Genomic DNA, 19,563 nt, shown 5'->3' with positions numbered 1-19,563 from the left:
CGGCCTGAAAAATGCGGGGCAACATACCAGAGGTTGATGAATAAAATATTTGGCGACCTTATAGGCAAGACAGTGGAAGTAAACGTGGACGACATCCTCGCGAAGACTACGCGACCTGATGACCTCTTGGGGGACCTGGAAAGGGTATTCGCGTCTCTACAACAACACGGCATGATGCTCAACCCCCTCAGGTGTGCCTTTGCCATGGAGGCCGGAAAGTTCTTATGATTCATGATAACCCAAAGGGGAGTAGAAGCCAAACCCGAAAAATGCCAAGCAATTCTCCAAATGAAGAGCCCGGGTTGCCTCAAGGACGTCTAGAGGCTGGCTGGTCGGCTCACCGCGTTATCCCGCTTCCTCGGAGCCTCGACAGCAAGGCCATTTCCCTTCTTCAATTTGATGAGAAAAGGAATAGCATTTGAATAGACTCCCGCATGTGAAGAAGCGTTCAGACACTTCAAAGAAATCCTAGCAACACCCCCTGTGCTCGGAAAGCCCAAGGCATGAGAGCCACTACACCTATACCTAGCCATAACGGGGGAAGCCCTGGAAACGGTTTTGGTGCGAGAGGAGGGGAAGGCTCAACAACCAGTCTACTTTGTGAGTAGAGCCCTACAAGGGGCGGAATTGAGATACAGAAAACTGGAAAAGTTAGCTCTAGCACTCCTGACCTCTTCTCGAAGATTAAAACAATATTTCCAAGGCCACCAGATTGTCGTTAGAACGGACCAAGGAATCCAACAAGTGCTCCAAAAACCCGATTTGGCAGGAAGGATAATGATTTGGTCCATTGAGCTCTCCCAATATGACATACAATACGAACCTTGGCATGCGATCAAGGCACAAGCAATGACAGACTTCCTAGTAGAAGTGACGGGGGACCCAACCGAAGAGACGGGCATACGGTGGAAGCTCCATGTTGACGGGGCCTCCAACCAAACGTCCGGCGGTGCCAAGATCATCCTAGAGAGCCCATATGGAGTCGTATATGAGCAGTCGATTAAGTTCGAGTTCTCTGTTTCGAACAACCAGGCAGAATACGAAGCCATCCTAGGAGGCTTAGCCCCGACGAAGGAAGTCAGAGCAACGAGGCTTGAAGTGTGCAGCGATTCACAGGTCGTTACCTCGCAAATAAATGGGAGCTACCAAGCCAGAGATTCGCTATTACAAAAGTACTTGGAGAAGGTCAGGGAGTTGAGCAAGCCATTCGAGGAGGTCATCATCCAACACGTTCCAAGGGAGAGGAACACACGGGCAAGCCTCCTCTCCAAGCTGGCCAGCACGAAGCCGGGAGAAGGCAACCGGTCTCTCATTCAGGGTATGAAGAAAGAGCCAACAGTTACCTTGCACCTGTCAAGATTGAGCCCCTCCTGGATAGACCCCATCACTGGCTTCCTGGAGAACGGCAAACTCCCTGACGACGAAAAAGATGCTAAAATGTTGAGAAGGGAGGCGGCCAAGTACGCTATCATTCAGGGATACTTGTTCAAAAAAGGACTCAGCCAGCCCCTACTGAAGTGCTTACATCCCGACCAGACGGACTACGTGCTCAGAGAAGTCCACGAAGAGTGCTGCGGCCACCATATAGGGGGCAAAGCCCTAGCTAGGAAGCTAATCCGAGCAGGATACTACTGGTCGTCGATGATGGCAGATTCTAAAGAATTCGTGAGGAAATGCGTTAAGTGACAAGAGAACGCCAACTTCCACAAAGCACCAGCTTTGGAACTAAGTCTGTTAACGTCTTTCCGACCTTTCTCGCAATGGGGAGTCGACCTTTTGGGACCTTTCCCGGTCGGTCCAGGGCAGGTTAAGTACCTCATAGTCGCCATCGACTACTACACCAAATGGATAGAGGTCGAGTCACTGGCCAGCATATCCTCATCCAACTATAGGAAGTTCATGTGGAGACAAGTAATAACCCGGTTCGGCATCCCGGAAGTTGTCATCTCGGACAATCGGACGCAGTTATTCTCCTCAATAGAGCACCCTCAGACAAATGGCCAGGTCGAGTCTGCAAACAAGATCATCCTATTAGGACTCAAGAAGCGGCTTGATAATAAAAAAGGTGCTTGGGCCGACGAACTCGCCTCGGTCCTCTGGTCCTACCGGACAACCAAGCAGTCATCCACAGGAGAAACCCCTTTCCGACTGACATATGAGCTAGACGCGGTAATACCTGTGGAAATTGGTAAGCCGAGCCCACGGATACTCCTGAAGGGAGTAGAGGAAGCTGTAGAAAAGGACTTAGTGGACGAGACCAGGGAGATGGCCCATTTGTCAGAAACAGCACTCAAACAAAGAATGTCCCTGCGATACAACGCCAAAGTACTCAAAAGAGAATTCGAACAAAATAACCTCGTCCTAAGATGCAACGATATCGGTTTACCGACCCCTGGAGAAGGCAAACTGGCGACAAAATGGGAAGGTCCTTACAGAGTTAAAGAGGTGATCGGCAAGGGAGCCTACAAGTTGGAAAAGCTCAATGGCAAGGAGATTCTGAGAACATGGAATGCGGGCAACCTGAGAAGGTTTTATTCCTAGCTCATGCATGGTGACCAATCAAGCTAAGTGGTTTACCTTGTAACAATACCTTTGCTATGGCTATAGACTTGTTTGATTACCGGTTAAATTGTACTTGTCCATATTTTGTTTTCTTTTGTTTACTTTTCTTGGCCAACTCGTCGCGCAAACGAGTCTCACGCAATGCGTGTCAAACGACATAACGATATACGGCCCCGGGATTGATCACCCCGAGAGCCCCTTATGCTAAGGCCATAACAAACGGCCACAGCAAAGAAAGAACTCGACTTCGACAAAATACCAACATAACGGTAAAACGAATAAGCTGGCAAACGGACAAACGAAAGCAACATAATAAGCAAAGAAATGTATCCACAAACCAACCGAACTGCTAACGAAGTCATGACAAAAAGTTTTAGTCCCAAGAAGTTCTACAACAAACCCATAAAAACACAAGATACAGGAAATCACTTCTTTGGCATGTCGACAACCTTGCCATCCTTGATAGTCTTGAAAACACCAACTGCCGATGTGTCAAAATCAGGAGCAATGATCTTCACTTGAGCCTTGAGGGCCTCTTCGGTCATGAAAATCGCATTCTTCCCTTGCTCTCTAACTTCCTTGTGCTTCCTCCTGAATTCATCGGCCTCGTCCCGAGCAGTCTTAGCGGCTGCAACGGTAGTGTCCCGTTCTTTCTCCAAAACGACCACTCGACCTTGCGCAGCACTTAACTGGCTCTTCAAAGTCATCTCCTGCTCCGTCAGACGAGACACAAAAGCGTCGGCAGTCTTCAACTTCTCTTCGGCTAACGCGGCCTTCTTCTCGGCAGCCTCAAGCTTATTCCCCGCCTCGGTCAGCTGTCCCTGAAGTGTTTCAACTTGAGCCTTGAGCTTATTATTGGCTGTCGCGGCGGTCTTGAGTTTCCGACGAAGTGACGCCATACCTGACAGCTTGAACTCAGCCTTCTGGGCTATGGCCGCACCGCGAAGGAGAGTGCGATACATCCATCGAGCTTGCCTCGAAAGATCGGTACCATGGAAATGTTCCTCCGTGCCGGAAAGCAATTGGGTATCTATGAACGACCCGACATCGAAGTTCCTTTCCATCACGGTAAGGACCCCCTCGGGGATAGATTGCGACCTTTGTCTTTTGAGAGTCGGAATAACCCTTAACTCCTCATCCTCATCCCGACGAGCGGAAGACGAGTGCCCGGTACCCGTCACTTCCTGGAGAACGGGGGAACCATGCGTTGGATTGACAATTTGATCCGACATGACTACATCGGGAGGCTTGGGTGCCGTTTGTGTCCCCTCGTTCTCGGGAGGCGCCACTGATTGCTCTCTGGCCTCCTCACCATCTTCTTCCTCCAAGAAAGTCTTGTACAAATTCTCAAGGCCGGTCACTTCAGTAGATATCCCCACTGTAAACAAGAGATGAACAAATTAGTAACCAGCATACTAAGGCAAAACAGGCAACCACGCAAAAAATAAACACGACATAGGCGACTCATAAATATAATCCCGAGCGACCTCCCGACTACCCATGAGGAGGTGGGGATTCACATGGTTTTTCCCGAAAATAGCCCATAAAACGTCGGCTACCTTTCGATCCACAGCCGACATCCCCTTGTAGGTGACTTTAATAAAAGTATTGGACCCCGCCCCGAAACTCCAATACGTCGGGATGAGGCGTTCTCCCTCCAATGACAACCAAAAGGGGTGACGACCCTTAACCGACCGAACTTTAAAGTATTTGTCCTTGAACCCATGGTAGGAGTCCTCGAACAAGCCAAATATTCTCCGCCCTTTGGCCGATCGAAAGGACATAAACCCCTTCTTCGCCTTCCCCTCCTTGGAAGGGTTCGTAAGGTTAAAGAAAAAGAGGAAGACATCAACAAACACCGGCAGCTCCAGATACTTGCACACCATCTCGAAACAGCGAATTGACGCCCAATTGTTCGGATGCAGCTGCGATGGCACCATAGAGATCCGACTCAGAAGCCCCACTTGGGTAAACATAGCTTTATAGAACCAAATCCAGTCGGCCACCCGGGGAGCATGGAAGTTGAGCTCGTATAACCGCTCATGAGGAGCAGGGACGTATACGTCGTAATTGGCCTCCTCGTCGGTACCCCCACACAGGTACTCGGCCTGACGGAACTCAGTGAGCTCCTCCTCACCCATTTGGTTTGGGGAATCTCTGAGGTCGGAGACCACCCAAGCATACGGGTCGTAACCCGCGTCAGAGGTGGAAGCCCGAGCGACAACACGAGGCATACCTACAGTAGGGGCACCACTCGATTAGTCTCTGAGGTCGGCAACCTGAAAAAACCCAGAAACTACACTTCATCTACCCTACAACTCAAACTAAGCATGCCTGAAGTCAAAATCAAACAAAGCCTGTTCCAAAATGGTAACCCCCCTAGCACTCCTACTCGACATTGAAAAGGTATCCATTTTCCAGAAATCAAACAACAAAGCAGCAAGCACGCACAGTAAACATGCAAGAAGGCATTAAAGGGAAGGAAAAGGATCGATGATTACATGGACTGATTGTAAGAACTTGGAGGAGAAAGGAGCGCACAAGGATTCTGGAATGAGTCTTTGATGATAGGGAATGCAGAAGGAATATGTGGGAAGAGCAAGAGTGAAAAGGGAAAACCCATGCAAAATCGTTTAAAACTGCTGCAGTGAGAGCGCGAAAGGCCTAGGGGCAAAATGGTCCTTGCACACAGGGTTTTCCAACCCATTATGAGCATTTAAAGCTCTGCGCGAGGAATGAGGCGACGGATGATCGTCCCAACAACGAACGGACACGCACGTAAGGCGCACGTTCCCCCCACGATCGACCGACCTGACGACGATGAGCAAAAAGATAACACGCCACCAACAACCCGTGCGGCTAATTACCGGCGCGTTGGGGGCACTGTTACGGCCTGGCCCAAGCCACTCATACGTCAACCCGACCCTATGATGACCCGACCCGACCAGTCGGGCACGTACCGCTCGCTACGCGACCTGGACACGCGTCCTTAATAGCTCTCCACTGCAATTGTGAGGAAGCTTCGAGGAAAGCGGGCTTGTCCTTGAAGGGCCCACCTTTGACACGGTATAAATGGAGAAGGATCTGCCCTTCCCCCAAGGTATGTCACATACCACCTACTCACTTTTCGCCTGCACACTGACTTACTTGAGCGTCGGAGTGTCTTTGCAGGTGACACCCCCTTTTCTCTTCACAACGGGACCTCGGCTGCTCAGTGGATCCGCCTCCAGCACAGCTACGCAAGGCACTCTCCACCTCCTCGAACTATCATCCGAACCGTCCGGTACCTGACAATAGGACAAGAGTATAAAGTACTTTGTCTAGTTTAGACAAACAATGTGGGACTTCAAGTCTCTTCTTATAAGATTATAAAGTGTGTTATCTAGTTTCGGTAAAATTTATCTCCCATATTCTAAACTTGTGACTTAGAGATATTCACGGATCATGGGTGAAACCGGATTTGACTTGACCCAAAACCTACCCTAGACCCAACAAAACTTCTATACTTCAGGCCACTTTTTTATCGGCTCTACATTGGATTTAAACCCAGATATGAACTAAAAAAAAAGAATAAAATAAAATTAGTTTTACTTATTATCACCAAAAGCAACATACTTATACACAGACATAAATAACATGTATATATATATATATATACACATATATATATATATATGACATAAAAAAATTAAACAAAAATATCACCATAAAAAATATGGTACAAAATAGGAGAAGGGAAAAAACAATGTCTAGAATCAATTTTGAGATGAAATGAGCTTCAGAACAGTAATAGAGCAAAGACAGCGGCGGTGCGAAGCAAAGTAGGGGTGGTGAGATTATGGAGAATAGACAACGGCGAGGCAGTGGCAAGGAGAAGTAGGAAAGCGGCGTGCCTGAGCTTCGTATGGGCTCCTGGTGGGGGCAGTAGGACTGAGCTTTGCATTTCGCATGGGCTGCTATTGGTGGCCGGACTAAGTTGCGAGCAGCATGGAGAGATTCACACTTTTCATAAAAAGTAGATCAGATCAATCCATGAAGAAGTCTTTGACTAGTGCAACACAAAGAAAAAGAAGGAGAGTAGAACAGCACCAACGTGGAGAAGAAGATTGAATAAGGCTGGTGATGGTGGGTATCTAGATGAGGCCTGAGCACGAAGGAGATAAGGATTGAGACTGAGAGTGGTCTGAGAGTAAAAGGCATACATACCCTAATTAAGACTTGAGAGAATAAAGAATATAATGTACAGGTTGTGTTTTGTTTAAGCATTCCCTCAATGGGTCAAACCAAATGACCTAAACTTTAGCTCATACCTAGTTGAATTGTTTTTATTTTTAATTTTATACTTTTTTTAAGTTAATAATTTTGTTAATTTTACACCATTATTAAAATAAATATTAAATTTTATTGAATAAATATAAATTTAAAATTAAAAGATATTTTTATTAATCCTAATATAGTTTCTCTAACTGTTTATCCAGTATTCTGATCTAGTTAATTATTGATTCAGTTTCAATAACTATAGTTCGACGCATCACTAGTGTATATTCATGGAAATAAGAAAGAAATTCAAGAGGATTTTTTACATTCGTGCTGTTTTATGGGAAAAAAATACAATCCGAGCGTATTGATTAGATGAATGGAAAGAAAATTCAAGAAAAATGTATTAGGATGTTTGATGATAGAAAATAATAAAGGATTACCATGTGTTCATAGCATGCAGTGGAAGAAAAGAAAGTAATTTTTAAATATCTATTTTGTACTTAAATTTTATTCCAATAATATATAGATAAGATCTAAATACCTTTAGACACTTTAGTAAAAATTTTATTCTTCGATTGTACAAAGACTCTATGCGTATCTACCCCGAGACCAACTTTTGCTATCAACTCTTTGACCAGTGGACATCAGATCTAAAATGAGAAATCTCTTGCAACTCTTTGAACACCATAAAATTCTTTTCCAAGAATTAGGCTCACATACATTTATGTGCATAGAGGTAAAGGAATAAAACTCTTGTGTTTTATTCTCGTCACTTTCCGGTACTCTTGACGTACATATATATAGTATGAGATTTGTTATTAATTTTAAATTTGAATCTCAATTCAAATTTAAATCATATCTTGAAATTCTAAATTTGAATCCTTCAAATTTATGAATCATATCATAACTCAATTTGAAACAAAATCAGTTAGGATCTCATCCAAATTTAGAAATAGAATAACTAATTATTCTCAAATCTCATTTAATATTCTCAATTATCATACTACTATTATATCCTGGTACTAGCAAATAATATAATAATATTCTATTTGAATTAATATAATTATTTATTTGATCAAATTAAAATAATAATTAAATAATTCTATAGTAAAGATTAGAACACTCGTTAATGTGTGACCCCATAAGTTCAATACTAAGCGGGTAGTAAATTAGTCATACTAAATTTACTAATCAAGGTTGGCGTCTAGCAACACTCCTCAACGACTCGATAGTTTGAAGTAATCTATTTTTACTAAGAACCTCAGAAGAACAAAGTATAATTCCTTCCATCTTATGGTTTAATTGTCAAACTCTAACTTGTTACCATTATTATAATGAATTATGAATGACCTAAGAAACTTATTTCTTCATTCATTCAATCACCTTGGCCAAGGTTTTATTCATTTCGGTCATTATAATCATAGAGCTCAAACTCATAACCCATAACTCAAAAAATACTACACACTCTTTAAATTCCAAGGTTTATCCTTAGAGTGAATTCTCTCATTTTTTTTCTTTCAATTATTTAGTAAAGTGTGATCTTTTATCATTTAATATTTTTTCTCACAAGATTTTTCTTGATCACAATTAAAGAATATAAAGTGAGATATCATATCATATTTCATCAAACAATTGAAAAAAAATGAGAGAGTCCATTTCCCTTTGCCCTTTATATAGCCATGTATGATCACAAAAATTCAAAAAGCTTTCTTATTAATTACCATATGCATGTTATTACGATTACAACTTGTAACAATTTAAATAGCTTGCTATCCATAAAATTTTTTTTACCAAGAGTAAAGAACATGCCACAACGTAACTCTCCATTTCTAGTAATATCTATTCATTTGTCCACTTTAATTTCCAACTCATAAACAAATCAAAATCGATGTTGATTTTCTCATAATCTCCACCACAAAATCACACAACTAGAAAACTGCTTAATACAGACAGATTTACACATAGATTTAGTTTTTATTACAGACAGATTTTTAGTTACCGACAGATTTTATCTCTCTGTAAAAGCCTCGTCAGAAATTATTTACCGACGAATTTTCCCTCGGTAAATTCTTCCCTCCATTTCCTTGAAACGGCGAACTTTCTGACGAATTTTCTATCGATAATTATAGACAAATTTTTCGACGAATTTTCAGTCGGTAATTACAAACGAATTTTTCGAAAAAATTTTCATCGGTAATTACAGACGGATTTTCCGTCAGTAATTATAGACAAATTTTTTGACGAATTTTTCGTCGGTAATTGGCAACAGAATTTCTGACAGATTTTTCGTCTGTAATTTGAACCTTAGAAAATCATCATACACTATGAATACAGACAGAAAATCCGTCTTTAAATCCGTCACTAAGGTAAAATAGCATTTTTTAAAGATGTTTTTTATTACAAAATAAACCTAATTTTATACAAAATAAATATAAATTTAATGAATACAAATTTTCAACTAATTTTCATCTAACTTGTATCCAAATATTCATAGTATTTCTAAATAACTAATATTTGATATTAGCAATAGAATCAAACATATGTTTGGTTTTGATAATGTATCAAGAACAAACATTTAGTAATCTCCTCTAAATAGTCCAATATCATTAGTATATATTTCTAACATACAAGAGATAATCATTTATAAATTTATTTTGATTTGAATTGATTTTGTGACGAGGGCTTCACTTAATTTAATTTTCCTTGCATTCATCTTGTGAGCATGTCAAGTGCCGCTTCTAGTTGGCCCATAGGAACCAAGTGTCCAACTTTATTTAACTGTTTAATATAACATAAACAAATTAAAATTTATGATAAAATGCTTATTAATGAATTAATTAATGAATTATTCAAAGGAATAATAACTGGTGTGTTACCATGAAACCAGAATAGGAGCAATAAAAAGGACAAACTGCTGATCCAAGTGAACTACTACAAGAACCCTAATGCTGATATGCAAACCGAAAAACTGAGAGAGCACGAGCAAACTCTTCGAAACCAAGTATCCCATTGTGCTTTGCGTCAAACAAATCAAATATCTAGGATCGGAGAGAATACATTGAGAAGCTCATATAAGTGTAGTGCCTATTTTGGAATATGAAAGGAAAAAAGACAAGGAAGAAAGGAATATGAAATTTTTCATACCAAAATGCAGGTTGACTAGGTCCTTTAAACATGTACCTTTGCGAGTATATAGCAAGGTTTTGTAGTTATTCTTTTTACTATTTCCACCAAAGCAGATCTCACTTTAAAATTAATGTCCAAACTTTTAGAGGCAACTGCATATTTGAAAATAAAATGGAAGATTAGATTGATGGACATGAAATTATATTTCTAACATTTAAAAGCACTTTGCTGTGGTTATTTAGAAGTTTAGATGAAGAACAATGGTAAGCTATCTTAGGATGACATAGAAAGCTGATAGAGTCAGGATTATTAATAATTTAATAGTAGACTTGGGATTGTACTAGTAACAATAGAACTTGACCTGATTAGAAAACAAGTGAATTAGGCTACGGTATTATTGAAGATCATCTTACTATTAATGTCATAATATAGTTCCTCTTTTTCTCAAACTGTATGCCTATAATTAAGGCGGAGAGAAGATAAAGAAAAGGAAAATGGAGAAAGACAAACTTTTGCATTACAAAGAAAAATCGCATTTTATTCAAAACTAATCATCTACAAGACAATAGCAAACCTGCTTTTCAGAAAACCCAAAGTTGAACTTGTTGGCTAAAAAGTAGTTTTCTATGATTGCATACTTGAATACACTTTGTGAGAGTGGCTTACAATGCCATATTGGAATTAACTTAACCTACACAATACATCAATAAGAAATTGAGACCACAAGTCCACAATATTACCCTAAGTAAGAAAATTGCACAACAGAATATATTGCAGAACTAAACATAAACACAAACAATATTCACCTTTCAAGCTTCAAACATTATACTCAAGTCACAATCAATAACATCTTTGTCAATAAACACCAATATATATGAATAATTTGAATCCATACACAAACCTAGGTCAACAACAGCTACAGTCCAGTACGATTACGCGATTAACCTAGATCAAAGAAACCTAACCTAAACATTGTTTTTACGCATGATTATTTGCTGTATATAAGCGATTATTTTTAAAAATAAAATAAAATAAAATATATAATCGTTTTTTGAATTTTGTTAAATGAAAAAATAACCTACTTCACAGAGTGATCGGAGTAGCAGAATAAACTAGCGAACAAAATCGATGAATTGATAAGAAAAAATAGCACGAAGAAAAAAGCAAACAGCATGAGGTCATGGATAAAAGAACGTGTAGGTCTGACGTTGATTGATTGATTGATTGATACAAAGAACAAAGGAGCGTGGAATGCGATGAGAAGAAGAAGAAGAAGAAAAATGAGAATGGGAATGAGAGAGAGGAAGAGAGCGTACCGATGGGGATGGGAATGGTGGCAGAGGGAGGGTTTGGTACTTTTGTCGCTTTGGAGAAGAGATGAGGGAAGGGAACGTGACATGATCGCGGTTTTTGCTGCATCAAAAAAACTAAAATGGGTGAACGGTGAACTCATAAAGATCATTAAATATGATTTCTTATGGGAGAGGGAGAACAATCATGCAAAAGGGCCAAATAAATACAATTAACATGAATGAAATTCTACCTTGATCATTCCAAGTGCAAATACAGCCATGTCTCTTTTACTAGCTGCATTAACTACACATGCTGAACCCCGCTTTTACAATAGAAACACAGTAAGGGGACTGGTAATAGACACTAAGCTACGTACACAAACCAATACATTATGCAAAAGCCAATTATTAAAGCATTTCTTCCACTACTGATACCATTATCATAACTTCCAGCTAATTCAATTACTCTTCAGCACATGCATATTTATCGATGATTCACAAACAAGAATGGCAAAAGGAATTGTCAATTTTCATTATAATAATCGCATAAACAGCACATCCATAAGCCCATAACTATCGATTCACTTTTCAGTTACCACTTTTATACATGAAATCTTATCAATACAGGAATGTACCATACCTTGCTATATATTATCGAATTCTATCTGGAGTGGAAAGGAAAATGTAGAGTTCTCTGTGTATTGCTTTTGTAGATAATAAATAGGAAGGTCTAAAAAGAAAGCGGATTTAAGAAAATTGGTGTTTTCTGTCTTTGATGATGATCCCTATTTTAATATTTGTAGCAGTATCCAATTTTCACATAGAAAGAACACAAAAATTGAAATCAAAATTAGATTTACACTTAGAAACAGAACTTTGCCATCAACAAGAGAACATTGTAAATTAAAATAAAAAAATAACTCACCAGCAGATCTGTGGCCAAATTAGCCATCACATTAGATGTATTCATAGTAAAGTTACTAGGGATCATATTCCTATACAAAACTGTCAAAAAGAAGAAACACACAGGGTTAAGAAATTAAAAATTTTGAACCTCATCATGCTATTCAAGTAGTACGCAAGAAAAATTGGAACAAGTAACACAATACAACTGTTTAGAGATTAATTTATAACTAAAAAATCAAATTAATATCACAAAGGCACAAACGCACACGAAAATCAAATTAATATCAATCAAACAGCAAAAGCAACCAGCAGGCATATGAACAAACAAACAAGCAAACATCTAATTACCAAGCAATGAAGAAAATTCTACTCTTGGGAACATTGCCTTCGGTCAAGAACTCGAAATCATATATAGTATAGCGGCACTCATTAGGAAGGAGGCAAGCAGCAAAATCTTCGTAGCCTTGAGCTGACCCACCAAGCTTCTCCACAATGACTTGCTTCTGATTCTCCTCAATCTTGAAAACTATGAACCTGTGAGTCTTTTTTGTCTTGAACTCCAAAAACCGCAACTTGCAGTCATCATGGACCGCCATTCCGAAAGCTGCATTTGCTTGAGAGATTGAAAGGCACACCAAAGCAAAGCAATTATGATCAAGCAGATACCCACACGAATCATTACTCACGCATACTTTAATCTTTTTGCCACTTGAGTAGTTAATAGTTCCTCAATGAAAAATAAAATCAAGTGATTTCGATCTTCACTCCTAATTTGATATCTATTCAACAAATTAGAGGGGAAGATTTCGTGGATGAGATCCCAAAGCATGTTATGAATTTTAGAGTTAGCAAGAGTAAAATTAGGAATGAAAATCAGTAATCAAATCTGGAAGAAAATGATACAATGATCAGATCGAGGATATGGAAGAAGCCGATAAGATCAGTAACGAAAATGCAAAGTGCCCAAACCGATGATCAAAATATTTACGAATTTCGAAACTAAAAAATAAATAATAAGGAGCTAGCTAGAAAATTGAAGCACTGTAAAAAGAGTCAAGTGGAAATAGAGGAGAAACGAAGAGGCCAGATCATACCATAGTTGCGTTAGCGTTACCTTTGAAACTTGACTTGGGTGGCTGAAACTTGAAGAGAGTGAAGTAAAGGAAGGAGAATATATAGGAATGAATTTGAGAAGCTAGGGCTTGCATGAAGGTAGCCCCGGCATTGACTGGAGAAGATGATGGCTGTAGCGCTAAGAAGATATGCGAGCTTAAGGGGCGGTGGTGGTGGAGCTTGAGCTTGCTTTGTTCTGCGAACGGAAAGAACGAGAGAGACAGGGGTTGTGTTCTACTGGTTCAGTGTTTTAAAAAGAGGAGAAGAAGGAGAAGATAGCTGCGGCGGTTAGGGTGGCCGGCGGTGGCGCTGTGGGTGAGAAAAGGAGAAGAAGAAGTAGTTCATTGACGGAGGAAGAAGGGTGATGAATGCTAGGTTTATCTCGTTTGATTTGTGTGCTGTGAATGGAGCTCGGGCAATGTTAGGTTTAGCTTATTATTTTCTACGGAAAATTTTAAATTACAGACGGATTTTCCATCTGTAATAATTTAATAAAACGCAGCATTTTTGTCCATTTGATTACAGACGGATTTTCTGTCTGTAACCATTTCTCACGAAAAAAATTAATTTTTTCGACAGAATTATCGACAGATTCTCTTTTCTGTTTGTAATTTATGCTAATTCATTTCTTTTGTTTTCCGACAAAAAATTTCTCTAAAATTTCTTCTGTATTTCCGTGGGATAAAATCCGTCGAAAATATTCGTCTGTAATAACTAGTTTTCTAGTAGTGTCAATTTTAATTATGGCTTTAAAAACGTCACCTGAAATAAAATATTAATACTAACATTTAGTTGCTTGATATTTGTTCAAAATTAAATCTTCACGGCTAATCAACTAATTTGGTTGAAATTTAGATAATATCTCCACCGTCTTCAGCAATATTTCTTGAAGCATTTGGATAATCTCTTTTTTTAGCATAGTAAAATCTCTTTTTTAATGACCTTCTTATTGATAATAATAATATCTACACCTTTCATCACGAGGTTTAAACCCAAATCTAGATTCGCTAGAGTTAGCGACTTTCCAGTTACTTCTACTAATCGAATCAATTACAGAATCATGATAATCACTCCTATATCATGTTCTATCTTTTCATGAATCAGAAGAGAAGATTTAATCTCATCAATATTTTGATGCTCAAGTTCATAGATGAGCATTTTATGAAAATGCTTGTATAAATGAGATAATGAACAAAGCAACATTATAGCTTGTTGCTCTCTAAAAAAAGTCTCACCCTATTATCTAACTTTGTTACCAAAGATGTGAATTCAATTTTCTATCATACAAAACATATAAAGACATTGTAAAGCATCAATACGATTGGTTATCATCTTAGTCATGTATAATAATATCTCTAACATGATCCACAGTGTAACAGCTATTTTTTTTTTGAAAGAACTTCCGTAATGCATTAATGAATAGTGGAAAGAGTTTTCCGATAAATATTTTTTCATTATGTATAATATTTTTTAGTACTAGGTTTATTTTCTTTACCATCAATTGCTGCTCTGACACCTTGTTACGTAAGTATTGCATGATATGAACTTTTCACATTCCAAAGTTAATGCGGTCATTGAATAATTATTGGATCTCAAACTTTATGGACAGTAACTTTAAAATAAGTTTAACTCTAAACTCAATTTAGAACTTTGATACCACTATTAGAAGACGAAAAATATGAGTGTGAACGTAAAATATACACAATCACCTTATCTTCTTTACTAGATTACTAGATTGTTATTATTTATATTTATTTAAAAAATTCTAATTTTACCCCCTGGTTGATGTTTTTATGGACCACGATGCATTCAATTATTTCATTGAATAAAGCACTTCTTAGAGATAAAAAAAATAATAATACATATTAAACATGTTTTCTCTTATTTTATTATAATATTTAATTGTGTAGGAGAAGCATCAAATATTTTAGAAATGTTATGTGCTTTGTATTTAAAAATAAGAAAAATGATCATTTTGATTAAAATAATAATTTAATGGTGGATTATTTATTTTAAAATAATTTTCTTATGGAGCATAAGCATATGTACTTTATTTCGTTCATATTTTCTTTTGATTTTTCTTTATAAACAAGTAGAAACTATGGGTTGGATTGGACATCAAAATAAATTTTTTGGTTTTTAGTTTTTCTTAATTTTTTTTTTAAGAGTGTCCCAAAAAATTTAGACTCAAGGTTTTGAAAATATATTTATGTATAAAAAAATTTAAAGGTTTAATCGAGATTTAATTGATATTGAACAAAATATAATAAAAGAATATATTTATGTGTTAAATATATATTTAAAAAATATTTTTTTATATTTTATTATTTTAAATTGATTTATCATTAATCCGAATCAATGTAGTAATTAGTTCCTAATAATCCAGCTGAATTTGCTTGTTTGATTTAGTTCTCAAAATTATATTTACACTAATATTTTAAATATTCAGCTTTGACATTACCTACAGGTATTAAAGGGCTAAAAATTGTGGATATGAATATTTTTTGGTATTATTCTCAGACATACAAATGTGTGATGTTGTATTTTAGGATGGTGGGTAGTGGGTTCTACCTTCTCGCAGCGGACGAGAACCCTTTTTATTTTAAATTAAATGAAAAAGCTTCTCATTACGTGCGAGAAGTATTGTTAGTAAATTTTAAAAATTTTAAATCTTTCATCGTGCGCAGTGTGCTAGTTTTTTTATTTTTTAAATAAGAAAACTATTTATGTATATCGTATATTTTATTTAACAATGTATTTAGCATAAATATATTAGTACAAATACATTTTATTAACATGAATATATAAAACATGAATGATAAACGGTCCTTAGAATATTATTTTCGATAATCAATTAATTATTAATGTTTAAAAGTATAAGATAAAATATGAATATTAATACGATAAATTCTTATAGTCTCTAGTATTTCTTTATATAAAATACTTTAATATTAATACACATAATACCTTTCATATTTGGTAATAATATACTCTAATTTGAATATGAATATTAATATATAATTTTTACATTATTACACATGGTATAGATAACAATTAATAATGGAAAAAATTAACAAATTCTATTTACATGCTTTAAAGAAAAGAAAAATTTTTGAATTATGTATTCTACCTTCTAATATTAATATTTTTTATAGTAACATACAATTCTGATAAGCGTTAACAAATTTTGTTTAATAATTACCATATTATTAACATATTATTAATATCATATTTTACTATAATAATATAACATAACAATACTATATAACTCTATTAACATGCAAAACGAATAACACTACAAGAAAAGATAATTATTTTAATACTTTATTTTTTAATACCATAATTAAATATCAAACACCACAAGAAAAAGCGTGTTTTTCAACGTCAAAAATCGACGGCTATTTCTGCCGTCGATAATTTTCGACGGCTTGCTGTCGATATTACTAAAAAAATAATTAAAAATAAAAAATATTAAAATCGACAGCCTAGTCGTCGATATTTTTATAATGCATTAATTTATTTCCCTATTATCGTCATATCACAGGCGAACCAGAAGTCAAAAATAAAATCGACAAATATGGCGTCTATTTTATTATTTTAAATATCGACAACGTTGCCGTCGATAAATTTGAACGGTCAAGATTACTTTCTAAAATTGGATGAACGATCTAAATTTAATCTATATAATAGACGTGTGTTGTTTTTTTATATTAAAATCGACGAATATGGTGTCTATTTTATTATTTTAAATATCGACAACTTTGCCGTCGATAAATTTAAACAGTCTATATTACTTTCTAAAATGGAATGAACGGTCTAAATTTAATCTATATAATAGATGCTATATGTGTTGTTTTTTTATATTAAAATCGACGAATATGTCGCCTATTTTATTATTTAAAATATCGACACATTTGTTGTCGATAAATTTGAACGGTCTTGATTGCTTTCTAAAATAGAATGAACGATGTAAATTTAATCTATAAAATAAATGCTGTACGTGTTGTTTTTTTTAATTAAAATCGACAAACAGGCCGTCAATTTTATTATTTAACATAACGACACCTTTGCCGTCGATAAATTTAAACGGTCTAGATTACTTTCTAAAATGGAATGAACGGTCTAAATTTAATCTATATAATAGACGCTATATGTGTTGTTTTTTTATATTAAAATCGACGAATATGTTGTCTATTTTATTATTTAAAATATCGACACTTTTGCCGTCGATAAATTTGAACGGTCTTAATTGCTTTCTAAAATGGAATGAATGATGTAAATTTAATCAATAAAATAGACATTGTGTGTGTTGTTTTTTTAATTAAAATCGACAAATAGGCCGTCGATTTTTATCACTAAAAACACATGTTCTCGCGTCAACTCCCACTTCAAAAGTTCAGAAACGCATACTTCCTTCTTCTCTAGGTATTCAAGCTAGGTATTCTTTCGTTGACTTCGCTAGGTATTCTAGGTATCCTTTGGTTGAATTCGCTTTCTCTTCAACACCGCCTCCGTCCGACACCACCACCGGCAACCACCATCGCCTACCCTCTCTCTCTTTCTTCTTCTCTTTCTTCCCCATTTCTCCATTTCTTCGTTCCTGCGTGTGACACCCTCTTTGTGGAGTCACCCTCTGTTTGCGTCTTCAAGCACTGACAAGCAACCACTAGCGGCGGCAACCTTCTGTGCCACCGCGACATCAACACCACCCCACCGCCTCTCCGTTCTTCTTCCTCCTTTCATCAATGCAGGTTCCCTTCCCCTGTTCTCTGTCTTTCTTTTCTTTATTGTCACTGCTTTTTAATTCTGTTTTTAGAAATTTTGGTTAGGCTTAGGTTTGTTAAAACTTGTGTTTCTGGACTGAAATTGTTGTTGGCTGTATCTTTCTGAGATTACTGGGTTGAATGTTGCTTAGATTGAACTAAAATTTACTGTTTTGAACTCTGCACACCACATGTTCGGAGAAATGCCTGAATGAAATTTTTGATTTAATTTCTATGTCTGATCAGCATAGGCTTTACATTATGGTGATACTGCTAATGCTAACTTCACAAATAAATATTGCTAACTTATTTTTTGATCATTAAAAGTTTTCAAATTAAATGTCATGACTTGAGTTTTGATTTTATTTAATCTATTTACCTTGATCAATTATATTTTCTGGTACTATTATTACACTGTTTAGTTTTAGATTATGGTGCTTATGGTATTAGTTCAACTTGCTAGCTATATTTCAATGTCTCTAAATTGTATGCATTAATTTATGATTAATAGATAAGATCCATAATAGTGGTCATTAGTGGACTGTTCTCTAGAATTAAACAGTTTAGTTGTGTATGACACAATCAAGATTTTGATCGGAACTATATGCTTGCCTGCCTCACACTATCAAGTTAATCTATTTATCTTGATCAATTATATAATGTGTTTCTTTAAGAGGCAAATGATCAGAACACGTAGAAGCTAGCTAATAAGCTCTAATAACAATTAAAAAAACCTTTATGAGATCTTTTTTAATTAATCATCATTTCAAACTATGTGTACCTTTTTTTCCTTTATGATTATGTATTTTGATGGAAGTGATTCAAGGCTTCCAATCAGATATCAAGCTCCTCAAGATTAAAAATCTTGTGGGGTCTGAATTTTTTGGCATTTGTAATTCTAAAATTTCACTGTATATAATATAAGATATTGTTAGCAAAATAGTAATGATTAATGAATGATTATAGTTTACTCATTATTCAGTGTGTATGTTCTATTCTTTTGTTATCTGTTTGTGATGATGCATCTTATTATTTCTTGAATCTTAATTTATTTTATTTGTTCATTTGTGTCTGCAACTATAGGCGTATAGCATATTTGATGGAAAAGGGATTATGCAATCTCCTTTCCTTATCTCACTTATGTTAATTTTCTTTTTTATTATCTTCCTTTTTTTTTACCTATTATTTTCCCCTATTTTGTAATTGAGGATGGGGTGTGGGAAGGTTTTGCAGTTTCTTGTAAGGTTTGGATTTAGGGGGTTTTGCAGTTTTGCACTTTGAATATTTTGTATTATTAGTATATTATAATTTAAACGAATATAAGTCTAAGTTTAGTTATTTATCTTGTCTTGAGTCTTTATGTTAGAGGGTTATTTATTATTTTGATAAGTTTGTAAACTCATTATCTAATATTTAGTATAAATTTTTTTTTATATTTAAAAGTTTATTTGTCTTGTTATCTAATATTCTGTTTAAATTTTATTTTTATATTTAAAAGTTTATTTGTATTAACGGTTTACTATTTTTCAAATAGAAAAAAA

At 36.2% G+C, this 19,563-nt stretch overlaps 1 protein-coding gene across 1 annotated transcript; it reads right to left on the bottom strand.

Annotated features, from left to right (window-relative positions):
- Nucleotides 1–9,531: 9,531 nt before the first annotated feature.
- Nucleotides 9,532–12,742, bottom strand: LOC110277722 (uncharacterized). Its single transcript, XM_052257795.1, has 5 exons — nt 12,532–12,742; nt 12,166–12,245; nt 11,492–11,563; nt 10,523–10,639; nt 9,532–9,600 (listed from the first exon to the last, which is right to left on the bottom strand). Exons 1-5 carry the CDS (start codon nt 12,740–12,742, stop codon nt 9,532–9,534), a joined length of 549 nt encoding a protein of 182 aa, XP_052113755.1.
- Nucleotides 12,743–19,563: the final 6,821 nt, after the last annotated feature.

This window comes from Arachis duranensis, chromosome 2 (assembly GCF_000817695.3).
Source record: "Arachis duranensis cultivar V14167 chromosome 2, aradu.V14167.gnm2.J7QH, whole genome shotgun sequence".
Classification (NCBI taxonomy): domain Eukaryota; kingdom Viridiplantae; phylum Streptophyta; class Magnoliopsida; order Fabales; family Fabaceae; genus Arachis; species Arachis duranensis.
The sequence above is the reverse complement of the archived record's forward strand: the minus strand, read 5'-3'. Positions and strand labels throughout refer to the sequence as shown.

Excerpts from the sequence above, each read along its gene's own strand:
- LOC110277722 (XM_052257795.1), bottom strand. The coding sequence starts at position 12,742 with ATGGCGGTCCATGATGACTGCAAGTTGCGGTTTTTGGAGTTCAAGACA. Across the intron at positions 11,564-12,165 it reads ATTTGGCCACAGATCTGCTG|CGGGGTTCAGCATGTGTAGT; the intron begins GTGAGTTATTTT and ends CTATTGTAAAAG. Across the intron at positions 10,640-11,491 it reads TTGCACTTGGAATGATCAAG|GTTAAGTTAATTCCAATATG; the intron begins GTAGAATTTCAT and ends TGTATTGTGTAG.